This window comes from Bos indicus x Bos taurus, chromosome 18 (assembly GCF_003369695.1).
Source record: "Bos indicus x Bos taurus breed Angus x Brahman F1 hybrid chromosome 18, Bos_hybrid_MaternalHap_v2.0, whole genome shotgun sequence".
NCBI classification, from domain to species: Eukaryota; Metazoa; Chordata; class Mammalia; order Artiodactyla; family Bovidae; genus Bos; species Bos indicus x Bos taurus.
This window is the reverse complement of record NC_040093.1, coordinates 29,888,427-29,912,385: the sequence shown is the minus strand read 5'-3', so window position 1 is coordinate 29,912,385 and position 23,959 is coordinate 29,888,427. Positions and strand designations below refer to the sequence as shown.

Here is a 23,959-nt window from a genome sequence, read left to right as displayed (position 1 = left end):
ATTTTAAGTTGTAAGAGGTTGAATTGGACATGGACAAAGATTGCATTAAAAAAAGTAATGCCATGTGAAAAATGAAGCATGAGAATTGAGAACATATGTCCACTTAAAAACTTCTCTGTATATTCATCGCAGCATTATTCACAGTAGCCAATAAGTGTCCATCAAATGATGAATGTATGAACAAAATGTGGTATATCCACATAATGGAATATTACTTGAAAATAAAAAGTAGTTAGGTACTGGCACATGCTGCAACATGGATTAACCTTGAAAACATTATTCAAAGTGAAAGAAGCCAGTCACTAAAGACCACATACTGTATAATTCCATTTAGGTGAAATACTCACTCAGAATAGGCAAATCTGTAGAGACAGAAGCAGATTGGCAGTTGCCCAGTAGTGGGGACTTTGGGAGAAAATGAGGAATAACTACTAAAGAGTTTAAAACTTCTTTTGGGGGTGATGAAACTATTCTAAAATTGATCATGGTGATGATTGTTCAGGTCTGTAACTATACAAAAAATATTTTATTGTGCACTTTATTGATCTATTTTGAAACCTTTTATTTTATTGGCCATGCCATGCGACTTGCAGGATCCTAGTTCCTGGACCAAGGATCAAACCCAGGCCCCAGCAATGAAAGCTTCATTTCCCAGGTTCATTTCCATGGACTGCCATGGAAGCCCCTGAATTGTACACTTTAAATGGGGGAATTGTATGGTAGATACATTACATTTCAAAGCTGTTATTTTGTAAAAAGCTTTTATGAAAACATGCACACTAATTTCCCTAAGGGAGATGTTACTGCAGAACACCTCATGTGAGCAAGTGTCATGGCCTGACACTGAGACCAGTTAGACCACAGATGATTCCAGCCTATCACGTGTGGCACTGCTCAGTCATGCGCTGGTCACAGGGCACTGTTGGTGCTTAATACTGATCATGGGAGTTTGGGCTGACAGAGCTAATTAATTACCCACAGTGTGTCCAGCAGTCGTTAAAGGCATGGGTTCTGCAGTGAGGCAAACCTGATTTTGAACCTCAGCTCTGTCTGATTTTGAACCTAACCTCTACAAGTTAGCTTCTCTCAGTCTCAGCTTCCTCATCTATAATTTAGAGATGATACTTTTTTTAGAAAAATAATTTTTTTCTATTTTGGCCACATTGTGGGGCATGGGGGATCTTAGTTCCCCAACCAGGGATCGAACCCATGCCCATTGCACTGGGACCATGGTGTCTTAACCAATGTACTGCCAGGGAAGTCCCTAAATGCAATACTTTTGTAAAACAATTACCTAGAACCAGGTAAAGTATCAGCCGATGGTAGCTGGAATTATTGTTAATAATGTATTCATATGAGAGCCCTAAGCACCGTGTCTGGCATATAGAAAGTGCTCAGAACACAGAATGATTCAATTATACTTTTCACAGGAAAAAAATGTTCATGAGATAGAATAAACTTTAGAGACGAGGACAGAGAATTTGAATTCCATTGCTTAAGGACAAAAGTAGGTGACTTTGGGAGACTGCTACTTGCCTCCCACCTGACTTTCACCTGGTTCCTCTGCAGCAAATACTCACACAGCTGAAAGCACTGGCTTTGCCCTGGAGCCTCTTGGTCACCCCCACCACGTTACTAATGAGCAAGTCCAAGCTTCCAGAAGCTCCTGGGAGAACATTCAACTAAGAAACTGGAGTTTTTGATGAGGACCCAGACAGGAAATGCCATTGCCCCTCCAAAGCATAATCTAAGACATGGAGCTAGAAAAGGAATTCAGGGCAGAAAATAATCACAAATGGTTATTCCAGGAATGCAGGGGCATTTCAACAGCCAAAAAAAAAAAAAAAAAAAGGAAACTGTTTATGTAATGTACTACACTGTATGGTTAAAGGAGAAAAATGTGATCATCTCAATACCTGCATGAAAAAGTAGGTGATAAAATTCTTATTTATGATTAAACATTAGTAAATCAGAATTAAAGGGAAATTCCTGTTCTTGACGTATCTCCCTACCAACATGAAACCAAACTTAATGGTGAAACAATAGAACTGTTCCCAAACCAGGAACAAGGCAAGGATGCTGTCATTCTTACTACTTGGTATTGTAATGGTAGCAGCTGATTTTCAACAAGGGTCCCAGCGGAGAAAGAATAATCTTTTCCACAAATGGTACTGGGACAACAGGATATCTAAAAGAATGAAGCTGGACTCTTATCTCACACCATCCTCAAAAGCAAAATTAAACTGAATTGAAAGCCTAAATGTAAGAGCTAAAGCTATAAAACTCTTAGAAGACATAGGTGTAAATCTTCATAATCTTGGATTAGGCAACAATTTTTTAGATGCAACACCAAAAGCATGAGCAACCAAAGAAACAATAGATAAATTGGATTTCATCAAAATAAAAACTTTTGTTCTTTAAAGGACACTATTGTGAAAATGAACAGACATCCCACAGAGAAAGTATTTGAACACCAAATAATTCAAGTATTTGAATTAGGGTCTAGTATCCAGAATATTTAGAGAACTCTTACAACTCTACAATAAAAAGACAAGCACCCATTTTAATAATGGACAAAGGATTTGAATAGATCTGTCTCTAAGACATTCAAGTGGCCAACAAACACATCAAAAAATGCTTACCATCACTAGTCATTCAGTTCAGTTCAGTTCAGTCGCTCAGTCATGCCCGACTCTTTGCGACCCCATGAAACGCAGCATGCCAGGCCTCCCTGTCCATCACCAACTCCCGAAGTTCACCCAAACTCATGTCCGTCGAGTCGGTGATGCCATCCAGCCATCTCATCCTCTGGTGTCCCCTTCTCCTCTTGCCCCCAATCCCTCCCAGCATCAGAGTCTTTTCCAATGAGTCAACTCTTCGCATGAGGTGGCCAAAGTACTGGAATTTCAGCTTTAGCATCAAAGAAATCCCAGGGCTGATCTCCTTCAGAATGGACTGGTTGTATCTCCTTGCAGTCCAAGGGACTCTCCAGAGTCTTCTCCAACACCACAGTTCAAAAGCATCCATTCCTTGGCACTCAGCTTTCTTCACAGTCCAACTCTCACATCCATACATGACCACTGGAAAAACCATAGCCTTGACTAGATGAACCTTTGTTGGCAAAGTAATGTCTCTGCTTTTGAATATGCTATTTAGGTTGGTCATAACTTTCCTTCCAAGGAGTAAGCGTCTCTTAATTTCATGGCTGCAGTCACCATCTGCAGTGATTTTGGAGCCCAAAAATATAAAGTCTGACACTGTTGCCACTGTTTCCCCATCTATTTCCCATGAGGTGTTGGGACCAGATGCCATGATCTTAGTTTTCTGAATGTTGAGCTTTAAGCCAACTTTTTCACTCTCCTCTTTCACTTTCATCAAGCAGCTTTTGAGTTCCTCTTCACTTTCTGCCATAAGGGTGATGTCATCTGCATATCTGAGGTTATTGATATTTCTCCCGGCAATCTTGATTCCAGCTTGTGCTTCTTCCAGCCCAGAGTTTCTCATGATGTACTCTGCATATAAGTTAAATACGCAGGGTGGCAATATACAGCCTTGACATGCTCCTTTTCCTATTTGGAACCAGTCTGTTGTTCCATGTCCAGTTCTAACTGTTGCTTCCTGACCTACATATAGGTTTCTCTAAAGGCAGGTCAGGTGGTCTGGTATTCCCATCTCTTGAAGAATTTTCCAGTTTATTGTGATCCACACAGTCAAAGGCTTTGGCATAGTCAATAAAGCAGAAATAGATGTTTTTCTGGAACTCTCTTGCTTTTTTGATGATCCAGCAGATGTTGGCAATTTGATCTCTGATTCCTCTGCCTTTACTAACATCAGCTTGAATATCTGGAAGTTCACGCTTCATGTATTGGTGAAGCCTGGCTTGGAGAATTTTGAGCATTACTTTACTAGCGTGTGAGATGAGTGCAATTGTGCGGTAGTTTGAGCATTCTTTGGCATTGCCTTTCTTTGGGATTGGAATGAAAACTGACCTTTTCCAGTCCTGTGGCCACTGCTGAGTTTTCCAAATTTGCTGGCAAATTGAGTGCAGCAGTTTCACAGCATCATCTTCCCAGGATTTGAAATAGCTCAACTGGAATTCCATCACCTTCACTAGCTTTGTTTGTAGTGATGCTTTCTAAGGCCCACTTGACTTCACATTCCAGGATGTCTGGCTCTAGGTGAGTGATCACACCATTGTGATTATCTTGGTCGTGAAGATCTTTTTTGTCATTCAGTTCAGTTCAGTTCAGTTCAGTCCCTCAGTCTTGTCCGACTCTATGCGACCCCATGAATCGCAGCACGCCAGGCCTCCCTGTCCATCACCAACTCCCGGAGTTCACTCAGACTCACGTCCATCGAGTCAGTGATGCCATCCAGCCATCTCATCCTCTGTCGTCCCCTTCTCCTCCTGCCCCCAATCCCTCCCAGCATCAGAGTCTTTTCCAATGAGTCAACTCTTCGCATGAGGTGGCCAAAGTACTGGAATTTCAGCTTTAGCACCATTCCTTCCAAAGAAATCCCAGGGCTGATCTCCTTCAGAATGGACTGGCTGGATCTCCTTGCAGTCCAAGGGACTCTCAAGAGTCTTCTCCAACACCACAGTTCAAAAGCATCAATTCTTCGGCTCTCAGCCGCCTTCACAGTCCAACTCTCACATCATTAGGGAACCACAAATCAAAATCACAATGAGATACCACTTCACATCCACTGCTGCTAAGTCACTTCAGTTGTGTCCGACTCTATGCGACCCCATAGACGGAAGTCCACCAGGCTCCCCCATCCCTGGGATTCTCCAGGCAAGAACACTGGAGTGGGTTGCCATTTCCTTCTCCAATGCATAAAAGTGAAAAGTGAAAGGGAAGTCACTCAGTCATGTCTGACTCTTAGCAACCCCATGGACTACAGCTTACCAGGCTTCTCTGTCCATGGGATTTTCCAGGCAAGAATACTGGAGTGGGGTGCCATTGCCTTCTCCGTCACATCCACTAGGATGGCTGTTTTTTAAAGTGGCTAATTTTTTTTTTTAACATGGAAAATAACAAGTGTTGGCAAAGATATGGAAAAAAATGGAAACTTCATTCATTCTGGTAGAAATGTAAAATAGTCCAGCCATTGTGGACAAAGGTTTTGCAGTTCATCACAAAGTTAAACATAGAATTACCATATGACCCAGGAATTCCATTCTGAGGTATATATATCTAAGAGAACTGAAATGTACCTGTGTAAATACTTGTGTATCAATGTTCTTAGCAGTGTTATTCTTGGTAGCATAAAAATAGAAACAACAGAGATGTCCATCAACTGATGAATGGTTGAATAAAATGTAGTTAATCAACACAGTGGAATATTATTCAGCCAAAAAAAGGAATGACATCCGGATACATGCTACAGTGTGAATGACCTTTGAAACCATTATGCTCAAAGAAGCCAGACATGAAAGGTTACATATTGTATAATTCTATTTCTATGAAATGTCCAAAACAGTTAAATGCTTAGACGCTTGCCAGAGGCTGAGGAGGGAGGTATGGGGACTGACTGCAAATGAGTTAGGGATTTCTTTTTGGGTTAATAAAAATATTCTGGAATTACATAATAGTGATGGTTGCACAACATAGAAACTCTTGAATTCTGCACTTAAAAATGGTGAATATTATGGTATATGAATTATATATCAGTAAAAAATAAAAAAACAAAAAAACTCTTCGACTAGTTAAAGAATTGAAGTTGAATTATGTTGTTCCAGCACTACGTCTTCTTGGTACACAACCCAGAGATGCATACTCCCTGCACACCAGGAATACATATAAAGATGGTTGCTTTAATGGATTAAAAATGGCCACAAATTCTCTGCAGTCCCTCCTATCAAAAGGTGGGGTCTCTTTTCCCATCTTTTGAATTTGAGCTGGTCTCATGACTCACTTTAACCAACAGAATGCAACAGAAGTGATTATTGCCAGGTTCTGAGCTAGATCTCAGGGACCTTCTGCCCTTACTTTCTTGGAACATTTCTACCATCACATGACAAAGTCTGGCTGGAAGGAGAGGGCCAGACATCCTACCTGAGGCTCCAGACATGAGGGTGAGGCCATTGTGGGCCAGCCTGCCAAGCTGCCAGCTGACCACAGCCACTAAGTCAGTCCAGGTAAGACCAGAAGAACCATCTTGTCCACCCACGGAACCATGAGAAATAGCAAACTGTTACTGCTTTAGGAGACTACATTTTAGGAATGGTTGGATACCCAGCAGTGCCTAACTGATCCAATGTTGGGACCTCATTTGCACGATCAAAAACTAGGAATCGACACAGATACAGGTTGGATGGTGTAGTGGGTAAGAGTCAACTTCAACCTCAGACTTCGGCATCAGATCCCACCCTGCCACTTAGCAGCTGTGTGACAAGAAATTTATTTGACTTCTCCCTCTGTCTTCCTAGGTCTCAAAAGAATTCAAGGGGTTAATATACTTGGAATAGTTTGTGGTAGAGAGGAATGCTATTAAGTGTTGGCCTGTGTTATGCTTACCAGCAACATAAGGGTTATATACATGCTGAAGGCAACAACAGTAAATTTCATGTGTATCAACTTGGATATACCTTGGCCACCTGATGCGAAGAGCCAACTCACTAGAAAAGACCCTGTGCTGGAAAAGATTGAGAGCAGGAGGAGAAGGGGATGACAGAGGATGAGATGGTTGGATGGTATCACTGATTCAAGGGACATGAGTTTGAGCAAGCTCTGGGAGACGGTGAAGGACAGGGAAGCCTGGCGTGCTGCAGTCCATGGGGGTCGCAAAGAGTCAGGCACGGCTGAGTGACTGAACAATAACAACTTGGATAATACTCAAAAAGATATGATCATCTGGAAAAAGCAAGTTATAGGACTATGACATTTATATAAAAGTATTTTTTTTTAATTTTATTTTATTTAACTTTACAATATTGTATTGGTTTTGCCATATATCAAAATGAATCTGCCACAGGTATACATGTGTTCCCCATCCTGAACCCTCCTCCCTCCTCCCTCCCCATACCATCCCTCTGGGTCGTCCCAGTGCACCAGCCCCAAGCATCCAGTATCGTGCATCGAACCTGGACTGGAGACTCGTTTAATATATGATATTATACACATTTCAATGCCATTCTCCCAAATCATCCCACCCTCTCCCTCTCCCAAAGAGTCCAAAAGACTGTTCTATACATCAGTGTCTCTTTTGCTGTCTCATATACAGGGTTATTGTTACCATCTTTCTAAATTCCATATATATGTGTTAGTATACTGTATTGGTGTTTTTCTTTCTGGCTTACTTCACTCTGTATAATAGGCTCCAGTTTTGCAGAGGAAGGCACCTCAGAGTTTTGGCCTCTTTGAAGGCGGAGATGGGAATGCCTAAGTAGGAATCAAGAAGGATCTTGGTTTTAATCACAATGTTCTTCTTATTATGCTAAAAGGATACTAGTATCTTTTTTTTTTTTAAGTTATACATAGGAAAAACACTAGAAGCAAAGAAGTTAAAATGGCAACATGGGTTAATTTGGTTTGGTAACTGTTTTCCTCTTCCTCTTTCTTTACTACCGGACTCCCTGCCCCAGTTCCTATATTAATTTAATCACAGTGGTTCTGAATGCTTCCTTTCCTGCAGCATCTGCTAAGGGATGTAGCCTTCCTGGGCCAGTCCTGACACCTGCCTTGCCACAAGCAGGCTTAGCTGGGTGTGGATAGCACCTGGCACTGCTATCCAGGGCCCCCCAGCTGGGGCCCACCCAGGCCCGCAGATGGCTGTCTTCTTGCCAAAGCTTCAGATCTCAGGCTTTGATCCCTAACATGCTTGAAGAACAATTCTTAGTTTCACTCCTCTGAATTTAAGGGGGTTCCCCTTCCTCCAACTCCCCCAGCAAGGGGCCTAGCACCCTCCTGCAAGCAGCTGAGGATAAGCCATGGAGAGAGGTGTTTGGACAGGAGGTGTCTGGGGAAGGGGGGAGCACAAGAGGCATATGCCAGAGGCCGTTTCCTTCTGCGGCAGATGCTGAATGGAGGACTTATCAGGCTCTTTAAATTTTTAAAGACTTACTTGTCTTGCTGTCACTATTTTATTGAGGAGAGCAGACAAATCGGCTTTGGTGTTCTCAGCTATTGTGTATGAGGGTGTGAAAGCAAAAACACAGGTTAGTGGGGGACCAGGTGGAAATGGGGAAGCAGGAGAAATCATCTGCATCTCAAACAGAATTGTTCTTTCTGTTTGGACACTTCTGTCTTCTCAGGCTGGGTTTTATATCCAGAGGGAGAAATGATGTTGCTCTGATAGATTTTGACTGATAGGTTCTGGATTAGACCCTCTAGAAAATTAGAGTTCAGATTCTACATTAAACCCTCTTGAAAATTGGAGTTCAGATTCTGAATTAGACCCTCTGGAAAATCAGAGTTCAGATAAGACTGGTTTTTAAATCACAAATAATACATATTCTTTATAGAATACTTGCAGCATTCCCTCATAGTTCAGTTGGTAAAGAATCTGCCTCCGATGCAGGAGACCCTGGTTCAATTCCTGGGTCGGGAAGATCCACTAGGGAAGGGATAAGCTACCCACTCCAGTACTCTTGGACTTCCCTTGTGGCTCAGCTGGTAAAGAATCCACCTGCAATGTGGGAGACCTGGGTTCTATCCCTGGGTTGGGAAGATCCCCTGGAGAAGGGAAAGGCTACCCACTCCAGTATTCTGACCTGAAGAATTCCATGGACTGTGTAGTCCACGGGGTCACAAAGAATTGGACGTGAGTAAGCAGCTTTCACTATAGAATGCTTACAGAAAAAAAAAAATATATAGATAAATAAGCTAAAAAGAGACAGACTGCCTCCTATGTCCTAGCACTGTACTAGGCACCAGGTGTACCAGGAGGAACAACTGGCAATGCCGCGAGGACACAGCCTTTTTCTATTATGCTTTAAGCCTGGCCCTGGCCTTGCTGGACAATTCTTTTTTTTTTTTTGCTGGACAATTCTATGTCTTGAGCTGAGTGGTGATTACGTTGGTATATGCGTATGTAAAAATTCATCAAGCTCTACATTTAAGATTTGTGCACTCACCTAAGTCCAGGTTATATCTTAATTAAAAAAGGAAGTGTTCTAATAGGTGTTTCCTAGAGGTTAGGTCTGGTAGTAGGTGATTTTAAATCACACAGAGAAACAATTATTTTCCTTTCAATTCTCTTTCAGTCCTTTGAGGAGAAAGTTTCCCTTTGATGTCAATATGTCTTTAATGTCTAACACTTCATGATTTCCCTTTTCAAACAGAGCTGGTCCCAGGATCAGTCCTCAGCAAGCAATAATAACCACTTAGTTTACTGACATTGTGCTTTATTTTCATTGTACTGATTTTCACATCAGTTACCTTTTGTTTATGGCAAGAGATATTGGTTTCCCATTTGATGTACTGTAGTAATTGCTTCTTAAATAAGTGTTCAAGGTAAATTTGTTTAAATTAAAAGTGAGATGATTTTAAGAAAAATTTTAAGTATAGAGTACCCATGGTATAAGGATGGGACCAAAACAGAGGGTTCTTCAATGACTGAAGTTTGGAGAAAATGGCTCTAGTAAATTCCATTAGAAACAACAACAGGGACTCCCTGGTGGTCCAGTGGTTGAGGCTTCACCTACCAGTGTGGGGGGTGTGGGTTCAACCCTGGTGGAGGAGCTAAGATCCCACATGCCTCACATCCCCCCAAAAAAACTTAAAACAGAAGCAGTATTGTAACAAATTCTATAAAGACTTTAAAAATGGTCCACATAAAAAAATCTTAAAACAGCAACCACCCTCACTTGACTCCATGCACACCTGCAGCTATACCCCACTTCCTAACTCCTGTTAAAAGAAAATTTGAAAAGAAATGTCAAGACTGTACATGCTTTCTCACCTCTTCTGTTTAATCCAGTCTGGTTTCTGGGTTGATTCTCCAGTGAAACTCTTCTCCCAGTGACCTCAAACAGCTAAATTTAATGGACACATCTCTGACCACATCCTTCATAGCCTCTCAGCAGCCTTTGACCCAGCCTACCACTTTTTTTCTGAATCTTACTTCTGTTGATTTCAGTCTTCTGGTTTTCCTTTGATTAGTCTTAGTCCCTCCTCCTCCACTTAGCCCTCGAATGTCAGTGTGTCTCGGGGCTCATCCAATACCTTTAAGCATCATGTTTGGAGATACCCACATTTGTACTCTGACCCAGCCTAACCTCTTAGCACCACATACAAATAGCCCATGACCAAGTCGATGTCTGCACTCAGCTAGCTCATGGCTCCTCCAACTTCATGGTCCAGATGGAACTCTTGATTCCTCTAGCACCCGATTCTTCTGCAATAATTCCACTATTATCTATCTAAGCCCCAAACCTAAGAGAAGGCCTTGATTCCTCCTTTCTTCAGCCTCAGAATCAGTCTATCACCAAGTCTTGTGACTTTTACCCCACACTCTGTTGAGAATCAGACCATTTTCCTTCGTCTCCTCGGCAGTAGTCCTTGCCAGGTCTGACATCTCTCATCTGGACATAGCACCAGCCCCCTCTCTTTTCTCTTACTTCCATTCCCCCTGTCCCAATTCTCATTTTCATAGAGCAGCCAGGAGGATTGTTATAAAATATGAATCAGGCCATATCCCTCCTCTGCTTAAGATTCTTCAGTAGCGTTCTTTTTATTCTGGAGTAAAAGTCAGACTACTCGTGGCTCTAGAACCCTATATGATCTGTGACTCTCACCTGTTTCCAGCCTCATCTCCCTTTCTCTGAAGACTCACTGCTTCAGCCACACTGACTTCTGTGTTCCTGGTTTCTAGCAGTTGCCTACTTTTCCACATGCTGTTCCCTCCACCTGGAGTACTTCCTCTCAGCTTTTCTATGACTGACTCCTTCTCAGTCTTGGTCTTAGCTTCACTGCTGCTTCCTCAGAGTGTCTACCTTGACATTCTATCAAAAATGAGCTTCCCTAGTGACTATCTTATTGCTTTTTTTCTTTCTTAGCACTTTCAATAGTCTGTAATTATCTTGTTTGTTCTCTACATTTTTATTAGAGTCCATGAGAATAAAAGATTAAGTCTATTTTATTCACCATTGCATCCTCAGTGCTCAGAATAGCATCTGACACATAGTAAATATTTCTTGAATGTAACGAATGGAAAGGTAGGTGGAGACTAGACCAAACAAGCCCTTGACAGAGCAGCGTGGAGAGGCATTTTGGGATTTTAATCATAGATGCAAAGTGATCAGGCTTGGCAGTTGTAAACGATCAGTCTGACAGTAGTGGTGAAAAGAGATGGGAGGGTAACCAAGAAAAGCTACTGCAATGGTCCAGGTGAGAGAGATGACAGGGTTGAATGGAATAAGATGTATAGAGTGCTTAGCATTTAACCATAAGGAACGGGAGTGGTCAGGTTACTGTTATCAATATAGCAGATAAGTGAGGACTGCTTGAATTTAATGACAGGAAAGTTGAGTCCAATGATAGAGGGACTTGTGTATCCCTTGGAATCTTTGAATCTCTAATCACCTTTTACAGTGATAAGTAATAGAACTTCTTATCCTTATTGAGTTAATTTGACCTCTATCAGTGAATGGTAACTCATTCTGTGTTCATATTTGCATTCTTCTGCCTGTGTCCCTTCTCACCACCATCAGCTGGGAAGAAAGAATTTCATGGAGAGAGCTTCTGACACCTTTCATTTATTGTGTGACCTGGAAAGTCACCTCATCTCTCTGAACTCAGTTTCATTTTCCATAAAATGAGGACTCTGATATCTGCTTTGTCCATCGTGAAGATCAGTGAATAGCTGTACAGAAAATATTTTTTAAATGCAAAAAAATATCATTCAGTACCTGCTGTGTGACAGGCACTGTTGATGGTGCTGAGAATATGGCAGTGGCGTAGGGGGAAAAGCGACAATTCAACCCTGTGGGGCTGACGCTGTTGCAGAAGTCTGTTCAGACTCTGGACATTCGGGATTTTAATTTTTTTTTTTTTTTCGTATTTATTTGCTGCATCGGGTCTTGGTTGTAGCATGCAGGGTCTTTTGTTGCAGTGCTCAGGCTCCATAGTTGCCAGTAGTTGCAGCGCTGAGGCTCCGTAGTTGTGCTGCTTGGGCCTAGTTGCTCTGCGGCGTGTGGGATCTTAGTTCCCCAACCAGGGATTAAACCCACTTCCCCTGCATTGCGTGGCAGATTCTTAACCACTGAACCACCAGGGAAGTCCCTGAACATTTTGAATTTTGACTGTATTTTTCTAATTGGCTGATCACTTTGGGCCCCTGCTGAAAAATACAGATTCTTGGCCTGACCACAGTCAGTCAGAATGGGGAAGGTAGAATGAAGGGAGGGGTAACTATCTCCCTGAAGTGATTCAGAAAAAACTGAAAAAAAGAGATTAAGTGAATTAAACCACCTCCCTGTTTCTCTTCCCAAATACTGATTAACCTCAGCAGTCCTGCATACACATCTGTTTGTATACTGAATTTTCCAAAACATTTCTAATAAGAAGTGCCTTCAGATGGCTCCAGGGAGAGCAAGTGCAAACATCAGGACCAGCCATGTGACCTTGAAGGAGAAGGCAGTGGAAGTAGCAGAAAGCGCTGTCCTTGGCGGTGTTTTTGTCTGCCACAGAGCTTGCTGTACGACTGATCTGGATCTTAGTGTCCTCATCACCAAATGAGGTCAGGGTTTCCTGAGTACCAGTTCATGGAGGGGTGCTGGGTTAGTGTAATCAGAATCTCCTAGGGAGCTTGTTAATAAGTCTCCAGATTCCTGGGCCTCATGGGCTGATGAATCCAATTGAGTAGGGCTAGAATGGCATCTATCACCTCCTCTGTTTTTTGTTTTTTTTTTAATTTGTTTATTTATTTATTTTTGGCTGTGCTATGTCTTCATTGCTACGTAGGTTTTTCTCTAGTTGCAGTAATTGGGGGCTGCTCTAGTTGGAGTGTGTGGGCCTCTCATTGCAGAGGCTTCTCTTGTTGCAGAGCACGGACTTCAGTAGTTGCGGCTCTGGGCTCTAGAGCACAGGCTCAGAAGTTGTGGTGCACAGGCTTAGTTGGTCCATGGCATGTGGGATCTTCCCAGATCAGGGATCGAACCGTGTCTCCTGCATTGGCAAGGAGCCACCAGGGAAGCCCACCTCTTCCTGGGCAATTAGTTTTTGATACACATCCAGATTTGGTATCTCACTAGGGTAGGTCAAACTCTCTCTGCCTCAGTTTTCTCATCTGTAAAATACAATGATGCCTCAGACAATTAAATTAAATAAGTTAATTTACATCATGCATTTGGAGCAGTGTCTGTGCTCCAAGCGGTGTAAGTACTGGGTAAGTTTTAACTATTCTGTCAGTCAAGATCCAATCAGGAAGACAAACCACTGTGCATATTTAAAGCAGAGGGAACTTAATGCAGAGGTGACGGAGAGGCTGAGAAGCCAACAGGAGGCAGTGAAACAACCTAGAGATTAGGCAGCAAGAAGTCTTCGACCCCTTAGCAGGGGGAAGAGAGGGAAATGGTGGTGTTTCTGGAGCCCAGAGTCTGGCCGAACCTGGACCCACAGCAGGAACTGTAGCTGTAGCTTAGATACAGCCATGTCAAGACAGCTGAAGGAGCAGGAATACCCTGGCTTTTCCCTTTGTCCCACCCTCCAGTCCCCCTCTAGTGCCTCCTATTGGCTGAATCAGTATCTCTCACGTGAGCCTGGGAAACCCCATCTGCAGAGGTCACCCCTGCCTTTCAAGGGAAGGATGAAGCATGACTCTGAGAACAGATTGTCATTATTTTGTTGTTAATATTTTCTCTAAGGTCTTTTGGGGCCTCCTAATACTCCAATACTTTGGCCACCTGATGTAAAGAACTGACTCCTTGGAAAAGACCCTGATGCTGGGAAAGATTGAAGGCAGGAGGAGAAGGGGACGACAGAGGATGAGATGGTTGGATGGTAACCCCGACTCGATGGATTTGAGTTTGAGTAAACTCCGGGAGTTGGTGCTAGACAGGGAGGCCTGGCGTGCTGCAGTTCATGGGGTCGCAAAGAGTCAGACATGACTGAGTGACTGAACTGAACTGAATTGAACAGATCTTAAAGGCTCTAGACCTTAGCCAACCACAGGGATTCAGGGCTTCATGAGTGCTTATTGATTAATCAATTCCATGCCTTCAATGTACATGCATACATAAATGCTTGGCCTCTGATTTCTGGAAACTGACAGCTCAGGTCTTGACTCACATTCACCAGTGCCGAAGGCAGCAGAACCCTGCCAGAGATTCAGGGAAAGGGAAGGTATGTGGATCAGGTTTCTGGCTGGGCATCAGCTGCCTCAGCACCTTTAAGGATTTAGAAGTGATAAATGGGGAAGCTGGCCAGAGATATCACTAGGGAGAACAGAGGGTCCCAGAAAGCTCTGGAAGAAACACAAAGAAGTAAGACTGTGGAAGCATTTGTATGGGGCACTGGGCAGGGGAGGGAGGAGCAGGAAATAGGACCTCACCCAATTTTAAGGATACTTCCTAGAAAAGACTGCAGAACACGCTATGTCTTTGGGACATATCCCTGTAAGTGTGCTATGTGGGAGTGGAGCTCTGGGAATTTTGCTACCAAAAATGGGCAGAAAAGCTCCTTCTAAATATTTCTTGGAGGACTCAGAATTTAACCTTGGACCGGAGGCAAATATGTTTAAGAGGTTCTTAAGAGAAAAGATCGGATATCATGGGATTCTTCCTAATATACTAAAGACCTGCTCCTCAGATTCATTCTTTCAGCAAACATTGATGGATAGCAGGTTGGCAACTGATTCAGGGAATGAGTTTTAGAGTGAGACAGAACTGGATTGCACCGTGGCTTTGCCTCTGTCCTTCCCAGCTGTGTGGCCCTGGGCAAGGGATTTCACCTCAGTTCCCCCCCACCCACCGTGAAAAGGGAATATGTAATATGAAATAGTGTGTAGAGTTGGAAGGATGAGAATGAAATAATGCATGAAAATACTTAATATCTGAATCCAGAGTGTGCTCAGGAAATGATAGTAGTTCATTTTATTATGACTTGTATTATTTGTATGACACTTTGCAAAACACTTCCCCCTCTGTTAGCTCATTGGATTTCACATCAACTCTGTGAGGCAGGTCGGGGAACCTACATTGATTTTGCATCTACTCTGCATCCAGCACCCTGCCAGATGCCTAGCAGTTATTATCTTGTTGATTTCACTCAGTCAATACATATTTTAGTATCTGTTTTATGCCAGCCTGTTCTGTGTCCAGGAGGTACAGCAATGAACAAACACAAAAATCCCTGCCTCGGGAGGATACACTAAGTGAGGGGAGAGTGGCAATCAATACAGTATAATGAATACTTAACGTTTACTGTCTTCCAACTTGCTTTACAAATATTAACTCATAACCTGTGAGGAAGGTATTATTTTGCTTACCCCATTTTACAGATGAGGGTACTGAGGCACAAGGGAGTTGAGAGTCACTTGGCCAAGGTCTCACAACTCAGAAGAGCTGAATTAATGATTAAAAGCCAGACAGCATCACTCCAGAGTCCTTGCTCTTAAGCACTACTGTTACCTCTTAAAAAAATTATATATGTACTAATATATTATCACACCCTATAGATTAGGGTGTAGTAAGTGCTATGAAAAAAATAATAAAGCAGGGTAAAAAGGGAGGAGGATAATGGGAGAGGGCTCTCTATGCAGGGAGGTCAGGGAAGGCTTCTCAGAGGGTTCACATCTGAGCAGAGACCTGAAGGGATGAGGGAGAGAGGCAGGTGGCCATCTGGGGAAGGGTGATCCAGGCAGAGAGAAGCACCGTGTAAAGGCCCACGCTTGGTGTGTTCAGAGAACCACAGGGAGGCCAGCACTGGAAAAGCAGGGTGAACAAGTGGTAGAGGATGAGTTAGAACCTGAAAGACAGCTCATGCTGAGCCGCTGAAAGGATGCAGTTGCTGAGATGGAAAGATTGTGGGAGGGGCAGGTTTGCAGGGGAAGGTCAGTTCAGTTTGGGATAATTCTCACCATCACCCACCAAGTAGGAATTACTCATTCCAGAGGACTGAGAGATTAAATAGCTCATCCCAGATCACCCAGACATTTTCAGAGGCAAGATTCAAATGTATGTCTTCCAACCCTAACTTAAATGCCACAGGCAGTTGGCTGGTAGTGTGCTGTGGGGAAATCTACAGAAGTGATATTCTGAGTGTCCTGATCCCTGACCTCAGGAGCTTTCAAGGAAGGGGAAAGAGATAGTGGACAGTGAGGCAGAAAGAGAGTGTCTGAGTAAAGGAAAGGAATAATGCCAGAGATCCCACAAGGCAGTAAGTAGCATGTATTTAAATGTGAAATGCATACAAGAAACACAGGGAAAGTGTACTTCTTTATGAAAGAGCAAAATGAGTGAGAATCTCAGCCCTGTCTGGGTGGAGGGTATCAGGGACAGAGCAAATATCTGTGCCGAAGAAGGCTGTGCTCTAGCCAAGATGGGAAGCTCCTGAGGTTCAGGGTTCCACTTGGGCAAGTCTTTCTCCACAAATTGATGCTTTTTCATTGTGACAAAGGTATATCCTGGGCCAGATGTCTCCCCTGGACCTGTGTATCCCACCACAAGCCTCCTCAACATGCCGCCACTGGGCACCTCTAAACATGCCCCAATCTGATGTCCTGATCTTCCCCCAATCCCGAACTTGCTCTGCCTACAATGAGATTCCAAGAAGCCAACCCTGCAGGACTTATTAAATATGGAAGGGCTCCCAGGAGGAACTGGTGAAGGAGTGGAGGAACAGGATAAAGAGGGCAAGAAGCCAAGTAAGGGTGTGATTTCAGACCAAGCCCCTGGAGAGTAGCTTCATCCTGATCCAGCAGGGGAACGAACGCTGGATGTAAGTTACCCCTGGGAGTTTAGGGGTGGGGGCACTCGGCTTCCACACTCCAGCACCAGTTGGTTATTGGCTAAGGGCTGGGAAAGTAAACTCCTGGGCACTTCCTTGCAAGGGAAAGGGGATCCCAGTAACTAAAGGGCAAGCCTCTAGCTCTTCACATGTTCAGGCTCCTGGGAGCATCAGCACACAGAAGCCAAACAGGGGGCATTCAGAAGCCATCAAAGGGATCCCAGGGGACCTGAGAGCACCCTGACAGTGTCCACTACACATGCCTTACCCATCTCAGGAAATGGCATTGGCATCCTGCTGGTTGCTCAGGCCCCAGACCTGGGAGTCATCCTTGACCTGCTCTGTCTCACACCCCCATCCAATCCTTTAGCCAATCTCATTGGCAATACCTTCAAGATACATGCAGAGTCTGATCACTTTTTTTAAAGTAACTTTTGAAAATTGTGGTAAACTACACATAACATACAGTTCATTGGCATTAAGTACATTCACGTTTTTGGGTACCCATCACTATCATCCATCCTCAGAACTCTTTCCATCTTGCAAAGCTGAAACTCTGTACCTGTTAAGCATTTTGTTTGTCCATTCATCTGTTGTTGGACTTTTGGGTTGCTTCTGCCTCTTGACTGTTGTAAATAACGCTGCTGTGAATGTGGATGTAGAAATATCTGTTACAGTCCCTGCACTCAGTTCTTTTGGGGTTATACCTAGAAGTGGAAGGGCTTCCCTAATGACTGACTGGTAAAGAATCCACCTGCAATGCAGGAGACCCTGGTTCAATCCCGGTTGGGAAGATCTCCTGGAGCAGGGCATGGCAACCTACTCCAGTATTCTTGCCTGCAGAATTCCATAGACAGAGAGGAGCCTGGCGGGCTACAGTCCATAGGGTCGCACAGAATTGGACATGACTGAAGCGACTAAGCAGTAGCAGCTAGATATGGAATTGCTTGATCATACAGCAATTATATTTTTTAAATATCTATTTATTTGCCTGTGCCGGGTCTTTGTTGTGACATGTAACATGGGATCTAGTTCCCTGATTGGGGATCAAACCCAGGCCCCCTGAATTGGAAGTGCAGCGTCTTAGCCACTGGACCACCAGGGAAGTCCCAGTAATTCAATTTTTAATTTTTTAAGTAACTACTTTACTATTTTTCATGGTGGTTCTACCATTGTACATTCCTACGACAGTGCACAAGTGTTTCGATTTCTTCACTTCTTCACCAGTACTTTTTATTTTCTGTTTTTCTTTTTTTTAAAGACAGTAAACAACAAAATTCTGTAAAGCAATTATCCTTCAATTAAAAATTAATTAATTTTTAAAAATCTGATAATTTTTTTACCCTTTCCACAAGGAGCACCCTGAACCAAGCCATTTCAGTTTTTGCCTGACTGACTGCAGTGGAATCCCATCTGACCTCACTGCTTCTGCCCTCATGTCCTATAGTCTTTTCACCTCTCTTCTGCTCACACCCTCCTGGGCCTTCCTCCTTTCCTTCTCAGAGAAAAGCTAAAATTCTTACAATAGCCTAGGAGGCTCTATAAGATTTGCTCCTCACCCTCCCAAATCTGACTCATTTCCTACTAGCTCACTCCACTCCAGCCACACTGGTTTGTTTTTTTTGTTTTGTTTTGTTTTTTTACCCTGTCCGAAGTAATCTCCTGCCTCAGGTCCAGGTCCTTTCACCTTATTTTCTCTGCTTGGAAATACTACTAAGCAATACCTGGGCACTTGCTCTGTGCCAAGTGCTGAATTTAGTGTTTTTAAAATATTAATTAATTCTCATCTGTATGTATTCCCTCGTTCAATCCTCGTGCTTCAGCTATCCTGGTGTAATTTGCTCCCCGCTGCCTTAAGGTCTGTATTCCTCAAGGAGGACTCTGGGCTTTTTCCCCATTGCTTATCAGCCCCTCCTCCATTTTCTGCCTTTCTCTTGCTTTCTTGCCCTCAGGCTTCTGCGTGGGTTTGGTCCTTGGGAGGCAATGCCAGAAGATGAAAGGTGAAAGGAGAGAGACGTTGGGTTGTTTCCCCCCACCACACACACATCCTCCCTGCTCTGCTCTGAGCAAGTGTCCTGTCCCTCCCAGACCGCAGCTCCACTTGAGGGGGTGGTCCTCCGCACTCCAGCTCCCCCAGCCCCAACCCCTGACTCCCAGTGACAGCATTTCCTCCCTTTGCCATCCAGCCCTCCAAGTTGTAGCTGCCTTTCTGCTGCTACTATCTCCGGACCTTCAACACCCCTGAACCCTGCCCGTTCCTCAAGTCCCTTCACTAAGACTTCAATCAACATGTGGCTGGATTCTGTCTCCTGCTAGATCCTGACCTAAAACCACCTTCCGTATCACATTATTCATAGTTTTCAACTCTGCCTTCTGTCCCGTGAATTGGCACTTCCCATTCTGGACTGGAAGAAACACAAGCTGGAATCAAGATTGCCAGGAGAAATAGCAATAACCTCAGATATGCAGATGACACCACCCTTATGGCAGAAAGTGAGGAGGAACTAAAAAGCCTCTTGATGAAGGTGAAAGTGGAGAGTGAAAAAGTTGGCTTAAAACTCAACATTCAGAAAACGAAGATAATGGCATCCAGTCCCATCACTTCATGGGAAATAGATGGGGAAACAGTGGAAACAGTGTCAGACTTTATTTTGGGGGGCTCCAAAATCACTGCAGTTGGTGACTGCAGCCATGAAATTAAAAGACGCTTACTCCTTGGAAGGAAAGTTATGACCAACCTAGATAGCATATTCAAAAGCAGAGACATTACTTTGCCAACAAAGGTTCATCTAGTCAAGGCTATGGTTTTTCCTGTGGTCATGTATGGATGTGAGAGTTGGACTGTGAAGAAGGCTGAGCGCCAAAGAATTGATGCTTTTGAACTGTGGTGTTGGAGAAGACTCTTGAGAGTCCCTTGGACTGCAAGGAGATCCAGCCAGTCCATTCTGAAGGAGATCAGCCCTGGGATTTCTTTGGAAGGAATGATGCTAAAGCTGAAACTCCAGTACTTTGGCCACCTCATGCGAAGAGTTGACTCATTGGAAAAGACTCTGATGCTGGGAGGGATTGGGGGCAGGAGGAGAAGGGGGACGACAGAGGATGAGATGGCTGGATGGCATCACTGACTCAATGGACGTGAGTCTGAGTGAACTCCGGGAGTTGGTGATGGACCGGGAGGCCTGGCGTGCTGCAATTCATGGTGTCGCAAAGAGTCAGACACAACTGAGCAACTGAACTGAACTGATTCTGTTCTTTACTGCATAGCACATACCGACTAACATGCTATATATTTATTTTCCTTATAAGTATATTATTTTCCTCTCTATATATTTATACTTATTTTCCTATATAGGTATATAAATATGTATATATATATTTACTTATTTTCCTCACAATCTGGAATGGAAGCTCCAAGGTTGCGGGTGTGTTTGTTTCATTCAGTGTTGTATCTCCAGTGCTTGGCACACAGCAGGCCGTCAGCAAGTATCTCTTAATTGAATGAACGAACGGACGGCTAGGGGAGCTACAGGGAAGCCAGCAGTGTGGTCCATGGTGCAGGCAGAAGAGCTGACTCTCAGCTTCTCCGCTCCCCACCTCTCCCCCGCCCGGAATGCTGAGTGCTCTGGAAGGAGACGGAAATGAGCGCGCTCAACAGCCCTCCAGTCGGGTGTTTACTTAATTAGGGCCTGTATCCCGACGCTCGTTGGTGTTTAACTGTCCGCCTAATGGCTTCATCTGGTTCCGGGCGGGCGCGGGGATACCTGCGAGGCGAGGGTAGGCGGGGCCCCCCGGGTACAGTCTAGGGCCGGCGCCGCCTGGAAAAGCCTCTGCTCGGGTATCTAACCTCCCCTCGGGCACGGAAAGCGACCCCTACGGGAGAGAGAGGCGCGAGGCAACGGGGGCTGGTGCTCAGCAGATGGATTTGGGTTTTAACCGCGCGTGGCCCTCCCCAGCCACCAGCTGCCGGGACCACAGGCCCGATAACCGAGCGCTCCCCTGATACCAGATGCAATTGCTCGCTTTACCAGCAGTCGTGAACTTGAAGGATTACAGCGTTTCTTATTCTCTTAGTTTGGGGAACCTGAGGGTACTACAGAGAGAAACGGCTCGTGAGGCAAAGGAAGGGGACCAGTGAGCTGGATCCTAAAGCTATAATATCAGGCAACGTTTGGGCACTTGCTCTATGCCAAGTGCTGAGTTTAGCATTTTAAACGTGTTAATTAACTTAATCCTCTTCTATTTGCATTAATTCATTCAATCCTAGGATTTTAGAGACCAGTTAGCACAATAGCCCCACTAGAGGCATGCAAAACTGAGGCTCAGAGGTGTTATTTGACTAGCCTGAGGCCACCACGCTAATAAGTGGTGGAATCCCGGCTTAAGCGCAGGCGGTGCGCCCCCAGAGCCAAAGATCGTTTTGAAAGAGAACTCCCACCGTCACAGCGCAAACCGACCTCTTCGCTGCAGGCCTGGTGGTAAAGACAGGCAGGCTTCCAGGTTAGCCTTTGAGGGCCAAAAAAAAAAAAAAAAAAAAATCTATACTTAGAGACTGCAGTCTCTTCCTCAAACCTCTGAATGTGAAATGGGGAGAAGAGAGAAAAGGGATGAGGATTCAGCCTGAAATTCTCAAGACAGCTAAGGAAAGTGGGAAGGGCTCCGGGAACAAGAGGCTGGGACTGGCCGGGAAAGCTCAGCTCGGTGCGGAGACGGCGTGCACTGTGGAGCGACTGAGTCAGGACCGTTTCAGGGCCCATGGCCCATTTGCGTGTCGCCAGGGGAAGGGCACTTTGGGTATGCAGTCGAGAGACTAATTCCGCCCAGCTCCGCCGTCTGCTCCCGGGAAGGATGCGGAAGAGCTGTTTTGAAGGGAGGTTCACGGAAAGGCTGCTCCGCGCAGCCAGCATTTTTCACTTAGATTATACTCAGTACTGCAGACCAATAAAAACAGTCGCGATTTTAAAAATGCCTTTATTTGCGTTTTCACAAGTTGAGAAGTTGTTAATTATGTATCTGACGTGGGGGGGGGGGGGGGAGGTTGCCTGAGATGCTGGGATTAACAACCACCTCTCTGCCTCGCACCTTTTGGTGTCACCACGGCTTCGAACTCTGGGATCTTCTCTCCCAGCCTCCATTTGTTCGGCTGTGCCAGGGAAGTAATGAGTCTTCCGTGAGTTGTAGCAGATTTTGTAACGGTCCCTGGTGACCTCGCTGCCAGTTTTAAACCCTGGAGACCTGGGAGCAGGCTGACGTGGGAGGTTGGAAAGAGGCAGGAGGTACCACCCCCCGCGCGCCCCCGCTGTCGCCGGGTGTGGGACGGACACACCCGGCCTCCATCAAAGCTTTGGGTAACAGAGCGCCTCAGGCAAGCATGAACGCGGCGCCTCTGTTTCCAGCCGGGTTCAGATGCATCTCCACTTCTTTTTCCCACTCTAGCCGCAAGGCACAGAGACCTTTTTCTTCCCGTGCTGCGAAGGCTGAGGAGGGGGTGGGTTGGGGTTTTTTCCCCTCTCGAACTCAGAAGCTGCAAGACAGGGCCTGGGTCCCTGCCGGGAGGCATTCCAGAAAAGCCAAGAGAACGCAGGAGGGAACGGGAGAAGACTGTGTGTGTGTGTGTGTGTCTGTGTAGAGACTGTGTGTGTGTAAAGACAGTATGTGTGTGTAAAGACAGTGTGTGTGTGTGTGTGTGTGTGTGTGTGTGTGTGTGTGCGCGCGCGCGCGCGCGCGCGCGCACGAGGTGGGGGGGTGGGGGTCTTGGATGCCTCCACCGCGCCAACCACGGCCCCACCTGCGAGAGGGCGGGATCTTTCGGCGCTGGACCAATCAGCACCTACCTGCGCTCACCTGGCCCCCTCCCTCCGGCTCCCGCGGGCCGCGGTTCTCGACGGCTCACGCTGAGCTTAGCGGAGCACTAGCCCGCTTTTGCGGCAGCTTTTCACCCCTCTTTCTCCAGCCATGGGGCTCCGTGGTGGGCCTCTCGCGTCCCTCCTCCTGCGCTTCTTTCTCCTACTCCAGGTACTCCATTGCCTTGCCCTGACCCCGGCCGGAACGCTCCTCAGAGGGCTGGCGGGAGGGGTCCGCACGCGGCGGTGGCGTCCGGGAGAGCGCGGGGCTGGGCTCCGTGGGGCCAGGGTTGTCCGGGACAGCCTGTGAGGACTCCCCGGGATGGGTTTGCAGGGCCGGGCACGCCTATGACCCAGCCTCCCTCTTTCCCTCCTTCCCTCAGGCACAGGTTTACTGGCTGCCGCGCGCGGCCTCGGAACCGTGCCGGGCAGGCTTCGGGGAAGCTGAAGTGACCTTGGAGGCGCGAGGCGCGGAGCTGGAGCCGGGCCAGGCGCTGGGAAAAGGTAAGGACCCCCCACCATTGGGCCCGCCTGTGGAACTGCGGAGCGGGGGCCGCACGTGGGGTGTCCAGGCTGCCGCGGGGAACTCCTGGCGCCGCCTCAGGTGTGGGGGAGGCGCAGACAGCATCCCGGGGACTTGAAGAGGGGTGGGCGGCCGAAGGGAAAGGCCGGAGAGCGTAGAGCCCTCTGACGTCCAGCCCCTCCTTGTCCCTCTGCGGCGGCTTACCTTGCCCCCCTCCTTCACGGTGCGGGGCGGCTGGGCTACTCTCCCCGCCCGGACATAGGAAGCTCTCCCCTGCTGGCCCCAGTGGAGGAATGCGCCGTCCACATTCCTCCCCAGCCCCCGCGCAGGTGTGGGGATGAGCCGTGCCCCGGGCAGCCCCCTTCGCCCCTCTAGGGCCCCCTTTGTGTACCGTGCTTTGTGTCTCCGACAGACAGACCCGGTCTGTTTCTCTTCTTCGCGCTCCCTCCCCTCGCCCCCCTTCTCCCCCGGCAGCTGGAATGCACTCTTAACCCTGCCCTTCCCGGAGGGCCTGCGCCCCTGCAGCCTGCCTGGAAACTGGGCCTGGCACACCTGAACTGGGGCCATTACACCCTGGGGACACCCCTGGCCCCCAGTGTCTCGGGACTGGAATGTTAGGGTACTTGAGGGAGTGGAGATCCAGAAGCCGGAAAGTCTCCATCTGTAGGCGGATGAGGAATCAAAGCTCATTTTTGATCTCACAA

The 23,959-nt window shown here is 45.9% G+C and overlaps 1 protein-coding gene across 8 annotated transcripts in view; it reads left to right on the top strand.

Moving 5' to 3' along the window:
- Positions 1 to 23,959, top strand: part of CDH3 (cadherin 3) — a 138,636-nt gene that overhangs the window by 49,251 nt on the left and 65,426 nt on the right. For 6 of the 8 annotated variants that reach the window (XM_027516161.1, XM_027516166.1, XM_027516164.1 and 3 more), the window contains one exon: positions 23,116 to 23,236. In XM_027516161.1, coding sequence (XP_027371962.1) covers positions 23,116 to 23,236 — 121 coding nt within the window. Of the gene's footprint in view, positions 1 to 22,115; positions 22,378 to 22,675; positions 22,905 to 23,115; positions 23,237 to 23,959 lie in introns of those variants that run through there. The other 2 variants (XM_027516163.1, XM_027516162.1) reach the window with 2 other exon arrangements.